Source organism: Sus scrofa, chromosome Y (genome assembly GCF_000003025.6).
Source record: "Sus scrofa isolate TJ Tabasco breed Duroc chromosome Y, Sscrofa11.1, whole genome shotgun sequence".
NCBI classification, from domain to species: domain Eukaryota; kingdom Metazoa; phylum Chordata; class Mammalia; order Artiodactyla; family Suidae; genus Sus; species Sus scrofa.
In genome coordinates, this window is record NC_010462.3 from 21,823,262 (window position 1) to 21,840,609 (window position 17,348).

Below are 17,348 nucleotides of genomic sequence, written 5' to 3' on the forward strand. Positions count from 1 at the left end.
TATGGTTCCATATGAGATCAGTGGTCTCTAGATATGGGAACATGCAGCAAGAGGGAATATTTTCCTGGACCATAATAGACGAGGAAGATGGGTGGTCCAGAGACATTTGCCTACTCCTAGTATGGCCTTGTCCAGGACTAGCACATTGAGTGGCCTATCTGTGACATCATTGCCACACCTAGCAATGTTCATTGCTGGCACTGTGAGATGAAATGGTCATGAAATGCCTCCCCAAACTACGGTCAAATGTACGACCATGGGGGAGTATGGCCAACTGTGACCTCAAGTTAGCACTTGCCTAGAGGCTCTCTGTGCAGGAAAACTTGAGGCACAGCAGCTGTTGGCCTGCAGCACCTGCTGAGCAGAGCTCAGGGAGGTGAGCAGCGGTGAGGCACAGGCCTTCAGACCGATTTCAGGTGAGGATCTCTATGGGCCCAATTCTTGCATCTTCTCTCATCTAGAAATACAGAGATCATTGACCATGGCATCTGCTGGGCCAAAAGGGAGAAAAGGCAGAATGGAGTAGCTGTGGGTCCGGGAAGACTATGAAATCTTATGGAAGTCATTTTAGGCAAGCCTTTGTATTGCCAAGAACTTAGGGTTTATGTGCCCTGTCAGACGTGATGACACCAGTTGTTCTCAAAGCAGCATCAGCTGGCAGCAGCAACCTTATATTTTCAAGGTCTTCTCTTATAGCAACAGAAAGGAGACAACATGTATTATGACCAATAGCTCCTGTGATTTACATGTTAATACCACATCACGTGTTAAAACCTACTCAGATGAAACTACACTCCTCCTTCAACAATACTGGTATCAACCCATGTTTAATCTTATTTTTCTATTCTTCCCATCCTCTATGGTAGCATGTACCATGTCCATCCACAAGTACTCCCCACCCCAGGCCAGCAGGAAGCAGATAGAGAAGAGTAGACATTCATCCCTATCCCATATAATGGAAGGCTTGAATGAGAGGATCCCCGGAGGATGGAGACAGACCGCCATACACCCCAACTATTGCTGCTCACCTGAGAGACTTGCTGTGGACGCCCCTCCCAGAATGTGGAAGTGCAAGTTGGGCAGCAAGAAATGAGGACCTGTGGGAAGCAACTGCCTGCACAGACTAACTGCCTACACGGATTAACTGTTCTCTGTCATGGGACTTGAGCCCCTACACCTCCCTTGACCTTCCCTTTCTTCTCCATTTTCCCTGCCACAAGGTCCCACCGTGGACTCCAACCACAGACTCCCACCACAGATGCTTTATAACTCTAACACCTCCTTGCAGTCAAGGCTGATGCCATCATGAGTTACACCCAGCCCCCTCAGAGACCCTAATAAATCCCTCCTGTCATAACTGAACTTGTGCCTTCCTCCCTCAGCAAACCTAATGGAAAATGTTTGGAATATTGTTTAACAAACAGACTACTTACGTAGGATACACAGAAAACTCGATATAATAAAATTAGTGATACCAGATCACTGTCAGTTTTTAACAATGGGAAAACATTATGGTAGAAGGTTTAGAGTATTCAGTTCAATGGCATACATAATCTTCAGAATGTGGTACACCCATGAATTCCCCAGTTCTCATTGTCATCAATCCACAAGGAAATCTCATACCCTTTGGATGGTACTTCCCCAAATTTCCTCTCCTAACCCAAGCAACCATCAATCATTTTTTGTCTCTATGACTATAGATATTTTGCTTGTTGCCCAGGGCCCTTCCATGTCTTGGTTAGTGATAAGGTCGTTGTTTGTTTTGTTTTGTTTTGTTTTTGATTGTGTATTTGTTTCTTTTTTTCTTTTCTTTTTGTCTTTTCATTTTTTGGACTGTACCTGGGGCATGCAGAAGTTCCCAGGCCAGGGATTGAACCCCTAGCACAGCAGAGATCAGAACACTTTTGTAACAAGCTAGCCATCAGAGAACACTGGCTATGCATTTTCTGAATATAAATATTGCACAGATTCTAGTTATACACTTTCAAGAGCTTCATTACTTTTGTTTCACTTTGCCGTTTTTTTTTTTTCCATTTACAAGGCCTTACATAACAGGCACAAGTGCATATGTGCACAAGTGAGAACTTGCGTTTACTTCAGGGATGAAATGGATTTATTTATTTATGTGATTTTTTTCTTAAAAAGATTCCATTGGAATGGGATCTCATTTGCTGACCTTATTTTTTTTTTCTCTTTGGGTTACTGTTTAAGTACAGAGGTCGTATTTTGTATTAACTGGGCTAATTTCATAGAGAAGTAAACCCTGACTGAAGGTGATGCTCAGATTGCTAGGAGACTTGTGTCTTGTGATGTCACAGCTACTCAGGCTGGCAACCATTGTGATGGATTGGATAGTTTATCTGTGAGGCTTACCAAAGCAGCATTTAAAACTGCAGAGTTCAAAAGCCATGCAGGTGAGAAAAGTAGCTGAAGAGAAATTTATCTGAGATGGCACATGCTCCTTCAGAAATTCAAGGTGTGTCTCCTAAAGATGAATCAACTGGTTCAGAATCCTCCATTACATCTCCATGGTGTGATAACTCAATCACTGGGGACTTGGACTTGAGGTCTCAGATTGAAGAAAAAGCTTTCCAGGCTTTGTCTGAGGGCTCCCTGATGAAAGAGCCATGCCACACATTGTGTGCCTCTGAACCAGATGAAGATAGTGATTTTCCTCCTCTGCCCTTTCCCAGAAAACTTTGGGAAATTGTTGAAAGTGATCAATTTAAGTCCATTTGGTGGGATGAAAATGGAACTTCGATCGTGATTAATGAAGAACGCTTCAAGAAAGAAGTTCTGGAGAGAAAGGCTCCCTTCAGAATTTTTGAAACTGAGAGTATGAAAAGCTTAGTTCGACAGCTTAACCTTTATGGATTTACTAAATTGCGAAGGAATTTTCAAAGACCTGCCTCACTAGCCAACATTCTGGCAGAAGATAATGAAGACTCTGCTTGGAACAAGGTATTATGAAATGTCCAGTTACTATTTACAGAGGGACATCTGCAAATATGTTCATACATATAGGGTCATAGTAGACCTTGAAAGTGGGATGAAGTACTGCTACGCTTTTAAATTGAAGGCCACTTGGTCATAAAATATTTGGGGTGATAGAGAAATTTCCTAGCCACCTGGAGCCTTCTCGATGAACCTCACCCAATACAAGCCCCTGAACCTCATACTGTTACTGTAAATGCACCAGGCATTTTTATTTAAGGACCATAGTTGCCTGTTCCCACTACATAAATTTTTGAAAATGTTAGTAATAGATGAGTATTATTTCCTGACATTAACTCTGTGTGATGACACAAGTCAGATTTGTATGGATTCTTTGTCCTCGTATCTTTGTTTAAAAGGCCACTAAATACCTTTCTCTTTTGGTTTTAGCTGCAGTTCTACCATAATCCAAATTTTAAACGAGGCTGTCCCCATCTGTTGGTGAGGATGAAAAGAAGAGTCAGGGTGAAAAATGCTTCTCCAGTATCGGCTTCTCTACTTCAAGGTTGCAGCAAGAAGCGCTCTAGAACAGGGGGTGATGTGGATAACCATAATTCTGATGTGGCTGCAGAAACTCGTGGAGAAGATGCATTTTCAACCTCTACAAACCTAAATGTGCCTTTAATAAGGTGGCCTTCTATGAGACAGAGAATTTCTAATACAACTACCCCAACTAGAAGTGGTCTTTCTTCTCCATCATCACCATCAGTCAGGCCACCAGGACAAATTGCCATGGCTCAACATGCTGTTTTTAATCAGTTGACCACGTTTCACATGCACTCACAAAGCAGCTACTCTCCAGCAAGTGGCCACATCGTGAATTTCATTACAACTACCACTTCCATTTCTCAGTACCGCTGTATTTCTTACTTCCCAAGTGGTTATTTTGGACTGAGGGTGGAGCCTTCTCCTTTGCCAACCAGATACCAGAATATATCACCAACTGAGGGCCCTGTGTCTAACCCGCAACCAGCAGCCCCTCCATGGTTCCCAATGCCAATGGCCACTGACACATCTGCTGCCTCCCTTTCAAGGCCAAACCCTCAGTCCTCTTCCATATCTGAACATCACCCTAATTACCACTGACCTATCAAAGGACTATAGGTTATGCAGGAGAGTGAAGATGAAAATTTATGCTGGCAAATGTCACCAAATTCCTGCAATTCGGTTATTTCAGCAATAAACTTGTATGTTCATCTTCATAGCTTCATCACCTTTTTTTTCTTATTCACCTGGATCTCTTTTTTTTTAATTTTTCCAATTCTTTTTTTCTTTTTCTTTTTTTTTTATTTTCCCTCTCTAAAGCAAGTGGGTCAGGTTATCCTTACATGTATATATTACAATTACATATTTTTTTTATTTTGGACACAGTTAAGAGTAAAGGGATGCTGCATTTCTTTTTCTAAAATGATTTTTCCATCATAGCTGGTTTACTGTGTTCGATCACTTTCATACTGTGCTGCAAAGTGGCCCAGTCACACACCCACCCCCCCAAGACCCACACCCACACACATACATATCCTTTGTTTCACATTATGCTGCATCAAAAGTGACTAGAGATAGTTCCCATTGCTATACAGCATGACCTCATTGCATACCCGCTCCACATGCAATAGTTTGCATTTTCAACCCCCGAATCCCAGTCCATCACAATCCTGCACCTTCCCCCTTGGCAACCAAAACCCTGTTGTCCAAATCCATGGGTTTCTTTCCTGTGGAATGTTTCAGTTGTGCCATATATCATATTCCACACATAAGTGATGTCATATTGTGCTTGCCTTCCTCCTTCTGGCTTACTTCACCTAGTAGGAAAGTCTCTAGTTCCAGCCGTGTTGCTGCAAATGGCATTATTCTGTTCTTTTCTTACGGCTGAGTGGTGTTGCATTGAGTATATATACAACATCCCTTAATCCATTCTTTCCAATGGTCATTTAGGTTATTTCCATGTCTTGGCTCTTGGTAATAGTGCTGCAATGGCCACACATGCGCATGTAACTATTTTATGGAAAGTTTTTTTTTTTTTTTTTCCCAGGTATGCCCAGAGTGGGATTCCTGGGTGTCATGTAGTTCTATATTTAGTTTTCTGAAGTATTTCCATAGTGGTTTCCATAGTGGTTGTAACAATTTACATTCCTCCAACAGTGTAAGAGAGTTTTCTTTTCTCCATACCCTCTCTAGCTTTTTCTCATGTATGGACTTGTTAATGATGGCCATTCTGCCCGGTGTGAAGTGAAACCTCATAGTAGTGTAGATTTGCATTTCTCTAATAAACAGTGATGTTGAGAATTTCTTTATGTGCTTGTTGGCCCTCTGTATATTCTCTTTGGAGAAATGTCTATGCAGGTCTCTTTCCCATGTTGCCACTGGGTTATTAGCTGTTTTGTTGCTGAGGTGTATAGGTTGTTTGTAGATTTTAGAGATTGCGACCTTATTAGTTGCATCATCTGAAATAATTGTCTCCCATTGCAGGTTGTCCTTTTGTCGTTTTAATTATTTTCAATGGCAGATTATTTTGCCATTTTTTAATATTTGAAATGTTTGATAATTAGAGAGGAGCATTTGACATGTCCCCTAGCTGTAACTGTTTCAAAAAGGAAAATGGAACTAAGGAAATAGAGAATAGCTGTCAAGAGATTTCTGAAATACTCCAGGTTGTATTGAATGGGGGTCTCAATTATGATGGTGTGGAAAAAGAGGCAAATAAAAGTCAATTTGGAAAGGGAAAATTCATAATATTTATTTAGTGTTTTCTCAGCGACATTATAGCCTATCTGTTACTTCAAAGAGAACCTGGATATTAGTTGACAAGATTGTCTTCATTGCAAAGAAAAAATAAATCAATAAATTCCATTGAGTTCCCATGATGGCAAAGAGGTTAACACACCTAACTAGTGTCCATGAGGAAGCAGATTCACCCTCTGCCCTCGCTCTGTGGTTTAAAGTCCCAGAGTTGCCATGAGCTGTGATGTGAGTTAAAGATGTGGCTCAGTCCCAGCATTGCTATGGTGGATGTAGGCCAGCAGACAGAGCTCTGCTTTGACCCTGACTGGGATAACCCATGTGCCACAGGGGTGGCCCTAAAAAGACAAAAAAAAAAGATAAACAATTACTTAAAAAGTACAGTTCACACTCCAAACGATAGCATATTTTAGCTTATCCAGGAATCATGACCATAATTTACACCATAACTGCCACAACAATGTCCACATGACATCATCAGATTGCATCACGGTCACCACAGGGTGGTAGTTCATCAGTGAACCATTTACAGAAATAGAAAAGAAGAAGAAGAAAAATGGGGGTGTCATTTTCTCTCTAAAATCTTCAAACTGTTCTAGGTTATTTTTGCCTTTATCTCCACCCCTTTATATGTCCTGATTCACACGTAGAGGTTGCTTTCTTGTTTTACACAAAGACAGGCTTAAATACAAATGCTGGCCTTTAACACCAAACCTCAGCCAGGTTAGCAGGTCCCTTGAAGATATAGAATCTGTTTGACTTAGCAGCTTCTTATGTTTCTCTTTTACTGTCTTTCTGGAGTACATTCAGAAGAATTATTTTCAATCATACCAAGAGTCACCTCAGAACCATCCTTGGAGTAGAAAGGACCCCACTTTGTCTTATAAAGCAATGTGCCACTGTTGCAGAGGGGAAAAGGAGGAGGGGCAGATGCCAAAGGAATCTCCCTGCTCACACATGCACAGGCTTTCAGAGGGCAGGGTGCCCCTGGGGCAGGCTACAGGTGGCAAGAAGCCACTTGCTTGTGCTACAGCAGCCTGGACACTTCTTGTGCTGGCTATGGGTGACCAGATCCTTCTGGTGGGGGCTATGGGCATCAGGTGGGTAAGTGAGATGTGGTGCCTCTTGAGTAATCTATAGGCAGCAGGGACAAACCAAAGCAGTCACCTCAGAAACCACAGGGACTCAAGGCCTGCCACCAGTAGGGGTGTGAGATCAGGTCCAATCTCTGACCACAGTCACCTCAGAGGTCAGAAATCAGAGCGGGCACTACAACTGAGCACCACCCAGTTTTGCTCTCAACACCCTGGTCATATAACTGCCCTGCAACTGTCAGTGCAAAATGCTCTGACAGTTGCAGGGAAGAAGCACCCAGAAGGTTGAACACTGTCCTTTGCCAAGACCCTGTAACTAGGAGCAGTGGTGCACCACCTCCTGTGTGGGCTAAGAGGGACAGGCTGCTTCTTATAAGGGGCCTCAGTTGGGGGGGCAAACCACCATGGTTATCTCCCACTCCAGAGGTGTGAATTGCCTGCTACCACTAGGGGTCTAGGAACAGGCACCCCTTGTGGCCCTAATCACCTCAGAGGGCACCTCAGAAGAGGTCATTGTGACCAAACATTACCTGTTTCTACTCCAAGTTCTCTGAGAACTCACAAACCATGCCACTGCCACTGCCACTGCCACTACCAAATGCTCTGGGCTCCTCATGATTCTGCAAAAAGCTCATTATCACTCCCAAGGCTTTGAAACAAGGAGTAGCCTGTGCCACCTCCCTGCATGTACTTGCTGCAGCTAAGACCCCAGCAAGAAGGCACTACCAGCCCTACCCACTGCCTTCGTCTCCCTGGAAATATACTCAGCACCCTCGGGATAATGGCCTGCTCACTCCCAAGATTGAGCCAGCAAGAATGCAATCCTCCATGCCCCAAACAAATGGTAACACCCCACAAAATACAAAGGGTTGCTCTTGCCTAGAAGTAACCCTCCAAGACTAGAGTTTGGCTTCCCCAAACTCACAGAAAAAGAAAATCATAGACATGATGAAGAAGTCCAGGAACAATTCCCACGTAAGGTACAGGAGATTTCATGTGAAGCAGAAACAATGCAACAGACCTCTGTAGGCCAAAAGACACTGAGTTCAAAAGGGGTAGAGTGAATATATACTGAAGGAATGAAGGCTGAATATCAGGAACTTATGAGAACATTAAAAACAGTCTTGTCGACTACTTTAGGAGGAATGAGGAAATTTAGGGGAAAAAAGGGAAAAATTAGAAAAGTCTTTTGCAGATAGCCAAACTGGGCTAAAGGCACTAAAGGGCAGAGTGAAGGGTGCAGAGGAATGAATTAGTGACATGGAAGATAGCATAATGGAAATCACCCAATCAGGACAGCAGGCAGAAAACCACATGAAAACACATGAAAGCAACATAAGAGATCTATGGGGTAGCATAACAGGGGTCCATCTATGCATTACAGCAATTCAAGAGGCAGAAGAAAAAGACAAGTGGATTGGAAATATATTGGAAGAAATTATGTCTTAAAATTTTCCCAAACTAAAGGAAACAGGTATCAAAATACAGTAATCATAGAAGGCACAAAACAGGCTGAACACAAATATGCCCACACCTAGACCTACTATAATGAAAATGGCCAAAGATAAAGAGAGGATTCGAAAGGCAAGAAGAGAAATACAACGCATTAAATATAAGATAACCGGCAAATCACCTAATTTCTCTACAGAAACATTACAGGCCTGAAGAAATTGGCAAGCTATATACAAAGTTCCAAAAGGAAAAACTCTGAAGCCTAGAATACTCTTCCCAGCAAGACTATCATTATTTATTTATTCATTTATGTATGTTTTTATTTATTTATTGAGTATCATTTGAACTGGAAAGGGAAACAGAGAATTTCTCTGACAAAAAAAGCTAAACGAGTACACCAATACAAAACCCATTCTAAAAAAATACGGAAATGGCTAAAAGAAGAAGAAGAAGATGAAGAAGAAGAAGAAGAAGTAGAAGAAGAAGAAGGAGAAAAAATGAGACAGAACATATACAGATTGGAAAGCAGTCACTTAAATAAGACAGCATACATCACCAAGACATACAAACAAACAAAAATCTACTCGAAAAATGATGAGAAACACAAGGAACAACAAAAGGACAAACTCGAAGATCTTAAAGAAGAAATTCAAAAGCATAGAATGTAGGTAAGGAAGTATGAAAATATAGACACCTATTTTTAAATATCGTGTTGCAGCCTATATGACTACCAGGCTAGAGCAAGCAGATATAGGAAGTGGTTAACTTAGTTGAAAAACAGGAAAACCACAAATCTAAGCAAATATTACATTCATGAAAACTAAAAAGAAATGTATCCAAGCATAAAATAAAAGGAAATCATCAAAGAAAGAAAAAAGAAAAGAAAAAAAAAGAACCAATGTAATACACCGAATCAACTGAAAAGCAAGGTTTAACATGGCAATAAATACATGTATCTCAATAATTACCTTAGGGGTCAAGGGACTGAGTACTCTGATCAATAGACACAGAGCGGCAGATTAGATCAAAAAGCAAAAATATACAACCTGCTGTCTGCAAGAGAGTCCCTTTAGAGCAAAGAACACATATAGACTGAAAGTGAGAGAATGGGACATGATATTTCAATGGTCAAGACAGGAAAGCAGGAGTTGTGATACGCATAGTAGAAAAAATAGACATTGAAACAAACAAAGGCCATAGAGAAAGATAAAGAAGGACACAATTTTAGAGAGCCCAGATGGTGAAAGAGTAGGGGGATTTGTTCACCTCTCCCACAGATGCAACAAAAAATACACATCTACATGTAAAATGACTCACACAGAACAGCAACTGAACGCGGGCAGAAGAACTGAAACCTCCAAAAATGGGAAGAATCTCTTGACACAACTGCATAAAGCAACAGAAAAGAGGAGAGAGAGAGAAGGGGCATCAGGACTGGACTCCTGAGAGGGAATGGTGAAAGAGAAAGGGAACCCACACCCTGGAAACTCACCGAACCTGCGGAAAGATCAGCTGAGTCCAAGGGATCTCCAAGATGCCACGAAAAGTGCATCAGCAGGCCAGAGGACTGAGAGGCAGTGTGAGAGCCACACAGATCATCAGAACTGCTGGCACAGGTACCAAAGACTGAGACGCTGTGGTGGGGACTGGGTGCAAAGCCCTAAGCTTTGGAGGTGAGTCCCTGGGAGCAGGCTGGGGTTGGTGGTGTGGAGACAGCATAAGAGATGAGGAAGTGGTGCCCCAGGGGTGAAGGGTTGTAAAGTGCTAAGGGCTGGGGACTGGAAAGCCACAAGAGAGGGAACCCAGGAGAAGGTCTGGGCCTGCAGGAGAGACATTGCACCATTGTTGGGGAGGGGAGAGCAGGATGTGTGGGCCACCAGAGAATACTCCTTGCTCCACAGCATTTTCACTTGCACAACAGCTAGTAGAGCACAGAGAGCATTCCCAGCACATCCCCCTCTTCCACCACGGGCATGCCCGGGGAGAAGCCACATTCCTTCTGCAGTGGACTGGGCCCACTACCCATGGGAAGGCAACCACCTCCTTGGTGTTCCACCCACAGGAAGTGCCCCACTGTCCTGGTGCACCCCAGCAACCTCCTCCCCAAGTCAGGAAGTTCACCACCACAGCAGCAGGAACAGGCCAGCCCTGCCCACCCTTGGGAAGTGCTCTGCTGACACAGCGTGAGAGAGCCAGCACCGCCACCCTCGGGAAGCCCCTATGGCTGTTGACCACTAGGGCAAGACCCTCCCGGCCATGGGGAGTGAACGTCCTCCACGGCATGCACCGGCCAGCCCTCCCCACCCTTGGGAAGCCCTCCACTGCTGGAGAGAACCACAGGCAGCTGCCCCTGGCTGCAGGAAGGGCACCAACAATGGGACGTACACCAACCAGACCCACCAGGCTAGGAGTAGTGCACTTCCACCATGACAGGCACTGGCCAGCCCTGCAGGCCCTCAGGAAGCCCTCCAAACTTGTGGCACAACCCATCAAGCCCTACCTGGCTTCAAGAAGTGCACTGCCAAGGCAGAACACTCTGGCCAGCCCCACCCAGCCTACGGAAGCTCCCCACCAGAGCAGCACAACCCAGCCACACTGATTGCCCACAGGAAGCACCTAGCCATGGCGGTGGGACCCGGCCAGCCATGCATGCCCTCAGGAAGAGCCCAACCACCACCATGTGCCCTGACTGTGCCAAACTACACTTTGGCTTCCCCAAATTCACAGTAAAAGGAAAACACAAGCAAGATGAGGAAGCTCAGCAAACATTCCCAGTTTATGCAACAGGAGAATTCACGTAAAACCTTCAACACTCAAACAGTCTGACAGACTTTGAGTTCAAACGGCACAGAGTGACCATACGAAAGAGATTCAGAGAAGATAAGCACTGTAACTCAGACTCCCTCAGAAAAGAAATAGAAAACATAAGGAGGAGCCAAGAAAATCTAGAAAATTCATTTGCAGACCTACAATGTGTGCTAACGGCAGTAAGGGCTAGAATGAATAATGCAGAGGAACGTATTAGTGATGTGTTAGATAGAACAATGAAAATCACCCAAACAGGACAGCAGACAGAACACCAAATGAAAAAACCCTGAAAGCAATATAAGAGACATATGGGATAACATAAAGTGGGCCAATCTGTGCATAGTAGTCATACCAGAAGGAGAATTAAAAGAAAAGATTATTGAAAACGTATTGGAAGAACTTATGTCTGGAATTATGCCCAGCCATGCGAAGTGCCCCACGGCCCTGACATGCCCTGGGAAACTCCTCACCACATTGGGAAATGCACCACGACCACAGTGGAAACTGGCCAGCCCTGCCTACCCTTGGGAAGTGCCCTGCCGCCATGGGGCAACTCGGCCAGCCCTGTCCACCCTTGGGAAGTGCTCCACTGCTACAGGTTGCCCCAGAAAGCCCCAGCTAGCCATGGGAAATGCACCTCCACCTCCATGGGCACCTGCCAGCCCCACCCACACTTGGGAAGCTCTCTCCACTGCAGAGCGAGCTGGCCAGCACTGCCCACACTCAAGAAGCATCCCACTGCCATGGAGCACCAGGGCAAGCCCCGCCCATGTGCAGGGAGGGCAACTCCAATAAGCCCTGGCCAGGCCCACCAGCCTTTGGGAAGAACCCACCTTCCATGGGGCAACCAGGCCAGGACTGCCCCCTTTGGGAAGTGCTCTGCTGAATGGCATGCCCCAGCAATCCCCAGGCACATGTGGGAAGTTCACCTCCACCATGGTGCACACCTGACAGGCCCATCCACCCTCAGGAAGGGCCCTCTGCCATGGAGTGAACTGCCTAGTCCTGCCCACCCTCAGGAAGCAACTTACTGCCACAGAGCAAGGAGGCCAGCCCCACTCACCCTTGGCAACTGATGAGCTGAGCACACTGAAAAGCACCGCATGCCCACAGGAGGCACTCTGCTGCCACGGAGCACCTGGGAAAGCCCTGCCCAACTGCAGGGCTGTGCCTCCACCACATCCCATGGCATCCAGCCCCACCTGACCTCAGGAATGGCCCCACCACTGCAGAGCACCCCAGCAAGCACATCCTGGCTGCAAGAAGTGAATGACCACAATGGTGCACAAAGGCCAATGATGCCTGGCCATGGGAAGAACCTAGGCTCAGCAGTGTGACCCAGCAAGCCATGCATGCCCTGCTGAAGTGCTCCACCACCGCGGTGCAGCCTCAACTGTGCCAAACTACACTCTGGCTTCCCCAAATTCACAGAAAATGGAAAACACAAGCAAGATGAAGAAGCTCAGAAAACATTCCCAGTTTACACAATGGGAGAATTCACCTAAAATCTTCAACACTGAAGCAGTCTGACAGACTTGGAGTTCAAAAAGGAGACAGTGAAAAGACTGAAGGAATGAAGACAAGATATGAACAGAAATGCAGACGCCCGCAGAATGCTACTAGAAAACATAAGGAGGAGCCAAGCAAATCCAATAAATTCATTTGCAGAGATACGAACAGAGCTAAGGGCAGTAAGGACCAGAATGAATAAGGCAGAGGAATGAATTAGGGATGTGGAAGATAGAACAATGACAATCAGCCAAACAGGAGAGCAGAAGGAAAACCAAATGGAAAAAGATGAAAGCCATATGAGACTTACGGTATAATAGAAAGTGGGCCAATCTTTGCGTAGTAGGAATTCCAGAAGGAGAAGAACAACAAGAGGGGGTGGAAAGCATAGTTCAAGAAATTACCCCTGGAAGCTTTCCAAATCTAAAGGATTCTGACTTCAAGTTACAAGAAGCACAGAAGGCCCCAACAACTTGAACCCAAATAGAACCACACCAAGACATATAATAACAATGGCAAAAATTAAAGATAAAGAGAGGATTCTAAAGGCAGCGAGAGAAAAGCAAAATGTCAATTAAAAGCAAACCCCCATAAGGCTATCTGCTGATTTCTTCACAGAAACTCTACAGGCCAGGAGGGAATGGCAAGAGATATTTATAGAACTGAAAGGAAAAAAATATATGCATCATGGAATACTCTATCCAGCAAGAATACCATTTAAAATAGAAGGGGAAATAAAGTATTTCTCCAATGAACAAAAGCTGAAAGACTACAGCAATACAAAAATCACTTCTGTAAATTAAAAAAAAAATGGGGGGAAATGATGATGAACGAAACTGCAATTAGAGAGCACTCAAACTATCAGGCTAAAGCACACAGTGATAGGATGGGGTAAACATACTTAAAAAACAGGGCAACCACAAATAAAAATGGAAAAGTACATTTAACAAAAATGAAAAGAGAAGTACTCAGGCATAAAATAAATGGAAACCATCCAACCAAAAAAAAAAAAAAAAAGAGAAAGAAAGAAAGAAGAATAATAGAATCATCTGGACTAAGAGTTTTAAAGTGGCAACAAATAAACATCTATCGATCATCAGATAAAATGCCAATGGACTGAGCACTCCAATGAAAGGACACAGAGTGGCTGATGGGATAAAAGAGCAAAACCCCTCAAGATGCCACATACAGGAAACTCACATTAGGACAGAGGACACATATAGATTGAAAGTGAGGGGAGCGGAAAACATATTTGATGCCAGTGGACCAGAGAGGAAAGCAGGAGTTGCAATACTCACATCAGATAAAAGAGACGTTTAAACAAAGGCCGTAAAGAAAGACAAAGGAGGACACTATTTAATAGTTAAAGGCTCTGTTCGAGAAGAGGAGGTTATAAACAGCAACATGTATGCCCCAAATATAGAAGCACCCAGATACCTGAAAGAAACATTAACAGATATAAAAGGAAAAACTGATGGGACTACAATCTCAGTAGGAGACTTTAACACCCCACTCACATCAATGGACCAAGCTTCTAGACAGAAAATCCATAAGGCAACAGAGATTCTAGAGGGCACAATGGAAAACATAGACTTAATCGACATTTTCAGGACATTACACCCAAAAAAATCAGAAAACACGTCCTCCTCAAGGGTGTAAGTAATAATCTCAAGAATTGATCACATATTGGGGCATTAAGCTAAGCCCAACAAATAGAAGAGTATAGAAGTTATTGCAAGTATCTTCACTGACCACAGTGCATGAAACTAGAAACCAACCACAGGGAAGGAAATGAGAAAAAAACCCTACTACATGGAGAAAAAACAACATGCTATGAAAAAACCAATGGGTCAATGAGGAAATCAAGGAGAAAAGTAAAAGTTACCTGGAGACAAATGAAAATGAAGACACAACCACTCAAATTCTATTGGATGCCACCAAAGCAGTGCTCAGAAGAAAGTTCATTCTTATACAGGACTTCCTCTTGCAAAAAGGAAAAGTCTCAAATCGACAACTTAACCCTCCACCTAAGTGAATCAGAAAAAGAAAAATCAACAAAAAATCAAGTCAGCAGAAGGAAGGAAATCATAAAGATGAAAGAGTAATCAATAAATCAAAGAAACAATACACAAAATCAACCAAACCAAGAGCTGGTTCTTTAAAAGGTAAACAACATTGACACACCTCTGGCTAGGCTCACCAGGAAGAGGAGAGAAAAAGACTCAAATAAACAAAATATGGAATGAATAAGGAGATATCACCATGGATACTACAGAAAAAGAAAAAACCATATGAGAAAGCTACCAACAATTATGTGCCAACAAATTTGACAATGTAGAAGAAATGGACAATGTTCTGGAGTCCTTCAGCCTGAAAAATCAGAATCAAGAAGAAATAGATCAACTGAATATACGGATCCCTAGAAATGAAGTTAACTGTGTCAAAAACAAAACAAAACAAAACAAAAAACTCCCTACAAATAAAAGTCAAGGACCAGACGGCTTCACAGGCGAAATCTAACAAACATACACACGGGAAATCATGCCCACCCTCCTTAAGTTTTTATCAAAATGTGGAATAAGAAGGAACCATCCCTAAGACATTCTAGGATGCTAGCATCCCCCTAATTCCAAATCCAGACAAACATACCACCAAAGGAGAAAACTATAGGCCAATATCATTGATGAATATAGATGCAAAAACTCTCAACAAAATTTCAGCCATCCCAAACCAACTACATATCAAAAAGTTCATACACCACCACCAGGTGGGAGTCATTCCATGTTCACAAAGATGGCTCAACCTGGGTACATCAATCAACATCATACACCACATTAAAAATAGAAACATCAAAAACCATATGATGGTCTCAAAGATTCAGAAAAATCATGTGACAGAGTCCCAAATCCATTCACAATAGAAAACTCTCACCAAACTGGATAGAGGGACCATTCCTGAACACATTCAAAGCCATATATAACACACCCTCAGCAAATATTGTACTCAAAGGAGAAAAGCTGAAATCCTTCCCACTAAAATCTGGAACAAGACAGCTCTTCAACATATTATTGAAAGACCTAGCCACAGCAATCAGACAAAGAAAAGTAATTAAGGGCCTACAAATAAGAAGAGAAGAGGTGTAAAACGGTCATGCTATGCAGATGTCATGATACTACATTTTGAAAATTCCAAATATTCAACCTCAAAACTGTTTGAATGGATCCACAATGTCAGAAAAGTAGGAGGATATAAGACTCACCTTCAGAAATCAGTTGCATTTCTGTATACTAAAGAAGAAACTTAGGAAAGGCATACAAAAATACTACACCTTTAAAAATGGCATGGTAAAAATCAAATACCTGGGAATAAACCTGACCTAGGAGGTAAAGGACTTATAGATTGACAACTATAAAACATTAATGAAGGAAATTAAAGAAAACGTAGAGAAATGGAAAGATATTCCACGCTCCTGAATGGGAAAAATTAATGCTGTTAAAATGGCCATTCTACCCAAAGCAATCTACAGATTCAATGCAATCCAAACCAAATTACCCACGACATTTTTCACAGAAAGAAAGCAAACAATCCAAAAATGTACATGGAACAAAATAGACCCAGCATTCCCAAAGCAATCCTGAGAGAAAAAAGAAAAAAAAAAAAAAAAAAAAACAAATAAGCAGGAGGCAAAATGGTGAAATGTTCTGAGACCTTAAGCCATCTTAGAAAGATGCAGTCATCAAGAAAGTGTGGTAATGGTAACAAAACAGAGAGACAGAACAATGGAACACAATGGAGAACACAGAAAGAAACCCAGACACCTTTGGACAAATAAGCATTGACCAGAAAAGAATCATACACAATGACCAAGGGGATTTTGTCCCAGGTTTGCAAGGAGGGTTGAAAATACTCAAAGCAGAAGACATCACACAGTACACGAACATATGAAAACTAAAAACCCACATGATCCTCTCAATAGATGCAGCAACAGCATTCCACAAAGTCCAACATCCACTCACGATCAAACCTCTTACCAAAGTGGGGATCTGAGAAATATATCTTAACACAACAAAAGCCATTTAGGACAAACCCACAGCAAACTTAATACTCAAAGGAAAAGAGCTGAAAGCCTTTCCACTAAACTCTGATACAAGACAAGAAGGCCCATTCTGGCCACTTTTATGCATCATATTATTGGAAACACTAGGCACAGCAATTAGACAAACAAAAAAGTCAAAGGCATCCAAATTGGAACAGAAGAGGTAAAATATTCCCTACATGCAGATGACATGACACAATGTATAGAAAATCCTAAGGAGGCCACACCAAAACTACTCAAACTGACCCACAAATTTGGCAAAGTAGCAGGATACACAATTGACACTCAGATTTTGGTTGCACTTGATTGCACTCAAAATAAGTAAGAAAATTAAAAAAATAAAAAATAGAATATTTTGAAAATTGCACCCCCAAAATTTAAAGACCTAGAAATAAGCTTGACCAAGGAGCTGAAAGATTATAAGCTGAACCATAAAACTTAAAGAAATTAAAGAAGATTCAAATAAAGGGACAGATATCCCATGATCCATGTTTGGAAGAACTAATATTATTAAAAAAGCAATAGTATGGAATAAAATCTAGAGATTCAATGACATCGCTAACAGAAGACCCCTGTTTTTTTAACAGAACAAGGACAAACAATCCAAAAATTTATATGGAACCAATAAAATACCCAGATACGCAATGGAACACTAA

General features: G+C 42.6%; 1 protein-coding gene across 1 annotated transcript; it reads left to right on the forward strand.

Annotated features, from left to right (window-relative positions):
* Positions 2,449-4,246, forward strand: LOC110257928 (heat shock transcription factor, Y-linked-like). Its single transcript, XM_021080925.1, has 2 exons — positions 2,449-2,961; positions 3,385-4,246. Exons 1-2 carry the CDS (start codon positions 2,449-2,451, stop codon positions 4,078-4,080), a joined length of 1,209 nt encoding a protein of 402 aa, XP_020936584.1. The 3' UTR covers positions 4,081-4,246.